The sequence below is a fragment of the Sinocyclocheilus rhinocerous genome, unplaced genomic scaffold (assembly GCF_001515625.1).
Source record: "Sinocyclocheilus rhinocerous isolate Xijiao unplaced genomic scaffold, SAMN03320098_v1.1 scaffold2792, whole genome shotgun sequence".
In the NCBI taxonomy this organism is placed as follows: Eukaryota; Metazoa; Chordata; class Actinopteri; order Cypriniformes; family Cyprinidae; genus Sinocyclocheilus; species Sinocyclocheilus rhinocerous.
Window position 1 is genome coordinate 838,669 of NW_015648609.1, and position 5,500 is coordinate 844,168.

At 36.8% G+C, this 5,500-nt stretch overlaps 1 protein-coding gene across 1 annotated transcript; it reads right to left on the reverse strand.

The window, feature by feature from the left end:
• Positions 1-1,274: 1,274 nt before the first annotated feature.
• Positions 1,275-5,237, reverse strand: LOC107709942 (NACHT, LRR and PYD domains-containing protein 1-like). The gene is made up of 5 exons (XM_016514612.1): positions 4,714-5,237; positions 4,328-4,528; positions 2,546-2,689; positions 1,900-1,946; positions 1,275-1,813 (listed from the first exon to the last, which is right to left on the reverse strand). The coding sequence occupies exons 1-5, from the start codon at positions 5,205-5,207 to the stop codon at positions 1,275-1,277; spliced, it is 1,425 nt and encodes a 474-aa protein (XP_016370098.1). The 5' UTR covers positions 5,208-5,237.
• Between the last annotated feature and the right edge of the window lie 263 nt (positions 5,238-5,500).

Below are 5,500 nucleotides of genomic sequence, written 5' to 3' on the forward strand. Positions count from 1 at the left end.
TGTGTGTGTGTGTGGTTTCCACAAAGAAATGTAGAAAATACAAAAGATTACAACACTGTAGAACATCACTTAATTAAATTAGCCTATAGGCTACACTTTACATATATAAATCACATTTCTTATCAATATACATTTAATGATTGACAAAAAATAAGGAAAAGATGCACATTACAAATATGTCATTGAAGCGCGTCCTAGATAAACACAACATCCCCGCTTATTAACTAGCAATCATGTAGGCCTACTTCAAAGATGCACAAATAAAGATATAGGTGCAAACAGAATACAGTGACATCAACACTGGTTTTAATAAGCAGTTCGTTTATCACACGGAACGCTATGCGGGGATGAAACTGTGATGAGTCACGCATCTAGCAAGAACTTAACGATAGAGAAAATAACTTATGTCGAAATCACGAGATAATGAAGTCGTTATCACGACAAAACAAGAAAGAAAAAAAATTAATAATCCATGGCCTCTTAGGACTTCCGTAATTTAGCTTAAAAGCAAGAGCGTTTTATAATGAACGCTGATTATGCGGTGGTCGGAGATTGAGCGATACTGAATGGATCCGTATAGTAGGCAGGTGATTTAGTGGTCTTTGATTTAATTATTGATTGATTGATTGTGGTACTATACATACATTGTGAATTATTAAAAAGTTATTTATTTAATATAAATAAATAAATAAATAAATAAATAAATAGGGGAGTGAGTACCGGCACTTCATTTTTTCCACTTAAAGCACTGGTTTAAACAGTAACAGAAAAATAACATAAAAATGATTGAAATGATTGCAGTACATCTATGTTATATACGTGTAGGAACTAATGTGGAAGAGATAAAGAAACAGCATGAATGACGTACAACACAAATGTATGTTTGCTCTCTTAAAATCTTATATATCATAACTATTACTTCTGTTACTAATTTCTGTAGTTACGTCTATAATTACACTGTTGACCCTATCCCTATGCCTTAACCCACCCTGAAACTTAACCATACCACAAAACCTGTCCTTAACCTCACCCATATCTCACATCAGTAGCAGCAACAGTGTTTTGCAATACAGCATCAACACAATAAGTGCTTTTTTGACATAGGTAGTAGTTATCTAACATAAAGTGGGACTGAATATACATAGTAATTTTACACATTTGTGTTTAACAACATTTGAAAGTACAACATGCATTTACTATTTCAAATGATATACCTCATACAACAAATCTTTTCATAAACAGTCATATGACTGTGATTAGGACAGAAGTAGAAGTCAGTTGTTTGTCTGTTGTGTGATCTTACACAGTGACAGTGAGGAATCAAAAACCTTAAACCCAGCATAGAGGGGTTCAGTGAATGTGGCGTTGAATGTGTGTAAGTGTGTGAGTGTGTGTGTGTCAGAGATGCTGTAGAAGGACAGAGTGCCGGCCGACACGTCCAGATACACTCCTACTCTTTTAGAGGAGGGGGAAGGAGCAGCTCTGTTGTTGCTCACATTGTTGTGCCAGACAACAAATCCATCAACAGTGCAGAAGAGACACCAGGACTTGTTATTGTATCCAAACTTACCAACAGTCCCTTCTTTGCTGATTGTTTTGTAGGCCACTGCTACACGAGCCCAGCCAGTCCGCTCAACCTCCCAGTAATGGCGTCCAGTCAGACTCTCTCGACACAGAACCTGAGGAATATCTTTAAATCTCTCTGGATGATCAGGATACGGCTGCTGCTGATCCACATATTTCACCTCTCCGTTCTCAGACAGAATGAGTTGAGTGTTTGCTGTGTTTGGATCCAATGTGAGATCACAGAAATCTGAACACAAGAAGACAGACAAAAACAGTTGTATACTTTGTTTGTTGTCATTAAATGTGCAAGAGTGTGTCAGAGAAAGAACCTACATTTTCGAAGTCCTGGTTGGATCCTGAAAGGCTCTGCATGGCCCAAACTACACACACACACACACACACACACACACAAATAATTATAAGAAGTTTGAAATGTTATTCACATAGAGAGCATTAATAAAAAGAGTCAAATCAAATCCATTTGTTTAGTGTTTCCTCACATATCATTCAGTTTACAAAGCTGTTCAATGTTAGTGTCTTCAGAACATAGTGGACAGCTTAACAGGAAAAAGCTTTAATGTCTTCATAATTAATATTTAGTTGTAAACGATTTGCATTAAGTAACTCTGTAAAACTTAATTTGAACAACAACAAAAAAAAAATATCTATCCTCAAATGCTTTGATTTTTTAAATTCATTGCCTTTTTCAGTTTTATTTTCAGCAAACACTTTTTGTCCATTTTAGATTTATGGAACGGAGCAACTCTGTCCATGTTCTACTTTCACTGTAAAATGCTACTAAATATATAAAAACAGCATTAAAAAATATGGTACAACTATATTTTGTGAAGTAACAGGGATTTAATTAGTACATGCAGAGATGAGAAGTACCAGAAGAAGAAATTGTGATTTTAATTTCTAAGCAATGTTTTGTCTCGTGCTGCAGACATTAAGGTTTCTTAACTTGTACCCGACATACTGGAGTATCTTTAGTGAGCAGTTTGGATCCTCCAGTTTGTCAGAAAGCAGCTGGTCTCCTGCTTGTCCTGGGTGATTGTAGCTCAGATCCAGCTCTCTCAGGTGTGAGGGGTTTGAACTCAGAGCTGAAGACAGATATGCTGCACTCAGGTCTAACAAAACCAAAATGGTAGAGGCACCAGTATCAGCTGAGACCAGGAGGTCGTTCATAATGCGAACCAAGGCGGTCTCAGTACTGTGCCCCGTCCTAAAGCCAGATTGGAAAGGCTCTAAAAGGTTGTTTAATGACAAATGAGAATGTAATTGTGCCAAAACAACACGTTCCAGGACTTTAGCCAGGAAAGGAAGATTTGAAATGGGCCTATAATTTGTTAGATCAGAGGTATCACATCCAGGCTTTTTAGGGACTGGTGTGATAGCTGCAACCTTAAGTTCACACGGAACAATCCCAGTAATAAGAGAAATATTAACAATATTTAATATTGTTAATAAAAGTTTAAAATTAATGTCCTTACTGCCGTTCTCATGCCATCAAGGTACTGTTTATACATGAATTCTCTGAAGTGACACCAAAGATCGTGAAACAATGATCAGTCATGATCATGCATCACACAGACAGACACAGGACATTCACTCTAAAGTGAGCATAAGCCAGGAGGAGTAAAATGCTAAAATGCATCTTGAAATAGGCTATTTTAAACCATTTTTAAACTATTTTTAACTTGACACAGCGCATTAAAATCCTAACGCTGAGTGCTGAATTTTGGTCATGTCAAAGAAAATAGTTTGCACACTTATTATTATATTAGTGTAATCTGCAGACATTACAGAAAGATGGGCTCCCTTACGGAACAAAAATGTATTGGAAAATACTGCAAAATATAATGTGATATATTACATTTGCATATATGGGAAACTAGTGCTTATATTTTTCAATATACTGCAATATATGGATTGAACATGTATGGCTATATATTGATAGATACATATAAAATATTTAGAAATAAAGACAAAAATAGCATTACATGTAACATTCATAAAATTGTATCCTTTATTGTGCATATATATTGCACATACATGTTCCCATATAAATGTGAATGTATGAACACATAAACACACACATTCACAGAATGAGTTTCAGCAGGTTTCTAGCTCCCAGCATACTTTGCTTCTGACTGTTAAAGGAGAAAAATCTTACAAATTAAGTGTTATTTCATATGTTTTGCTCAATATTAATATAGGCAGAGATCTGTTAGTGTTTAATGTTCTATTATTTTGGAATTTCAAAGGGTTTCTGGTATGTCTGAGTTTTTGGGGTTACTATTGTGCTGAAGAGCAGAGCATGTGGTTAGGTTGACGACTGGCCGAACACCAATAAGACTATATATTACTTTATTTAAAAAGTAATAGCTGTGCACACTTCAACACAGTTATCTTCTCTTTGCTAAATACTTTAGTACATACAGGTGTGCTTGTGCTGTTGTTAACTAGCTACTTATGAAAATAAGAAACATAATGTAAATATTTCTAAAATATAAGAAATATATAAAGCATCATATGACCCCTTTAATATATTGATCATTCATATCTAAGGAAATATATTTTCTTTGCGTAAGGGCTTTCGGAGTCGGATATTAATATATCAAGTCTTCAGGCAAACCCCTCATACTGGCCTCACCTCCTGCGTCAGCTTGATTTCAAAGATTTAACTGGGCAGAAAGAGGGGAAGAGGGAAGGTGTTTGGTGACAACTGATCTTAAGGACCTGTTGCCTTGATAAGAACTTGAGAATTTCTAATGTTCTAAAACACCTTAATATCTTCAGCTGACAGTTTGAACTCTTCAGTCCATCAGAGAGTAGCTTCACTCCTGAATCCTGCAGGTCATTGTTACTCAGGTCCAGCTCTCTCAGGACAGAGTTTGAGGATTGTAAAGCTGAGGACACAATTTCATAGGATTGACCAGTGAGATTACAGCCAGCAAGACTGAAACAGAGCAGAACACAAAATAATTAAATTCTTAACCCCATTCTACAATTTCAATGCATTTGAATCATATCTGCTTAATTCTTGTAAAACAGATCAGGACATTCTAAAAATAAGCAAAACAACAGAAAATACAATCCCATTCAGAAGAGACTCTTCATTGTTGCACATGATTAAACACTCACAGAGCTTTTCTGCAGTTGATCACAGCTGGTATAAATCTTCTTCTGCCCTCATCTGATGTGTTGTATTTCTTGAGATCCAGCTCATCCAGCGGCTCCTCTGATATCTGAAGCATGTAAGCAATTGTTGAGCAGTGAGATGGAGAGAGTTTGTTCTCTGTGTGTTTGTCTGATTTCACAAACTCCTGAATCTCTCTGGACAGAGTCTGATCTTGTACTTCGAGGAGACAGAGGAACAGATTGATGGATCGTTCAGTGGAGAGTCCACGTCCATCTTTGATCTTCTCTTTAATGTATTGTGTGGTTCTCCTGATGCTCTCTGAGCTGTTCTCTGTGTTTGTCAGTAGATCCTGTAAGAGTCTCTGATTAGACTCCAGTGAGATGCCCAGCAGGAACCGCAGGAACAGATCCAGGTGTCCATTTTTACTTTCTAAGGCTTTATCTACTGCACCTTTATGCAAATTATGCATTGAATCAAAAGTCTTAAGGGCTTCCATGGTGCTGCTTAAATAACAGTAAAACACATAGAAAGCAGCGAGAAACTCTTGAACGCTCAGATGAATAAAGCTGTAGACTTTCCTCTGATGAATCACAGATTCCTCTTTAAAGATCTCAGTACAACGATCTGAATCAGCAGAAAGTGGATGTACAGTTCAGTCAGAGTTTGAGGGATTTCTGCACTCAGATCTTCTTTCAGGAGGTTTTGAAGCACAGTGGATGAGATCCAGCAGAAGACGGGGATGTGGCACATGATGTGGAGGCTTCTTGCTCTTCTGATGTGTGAGATGAT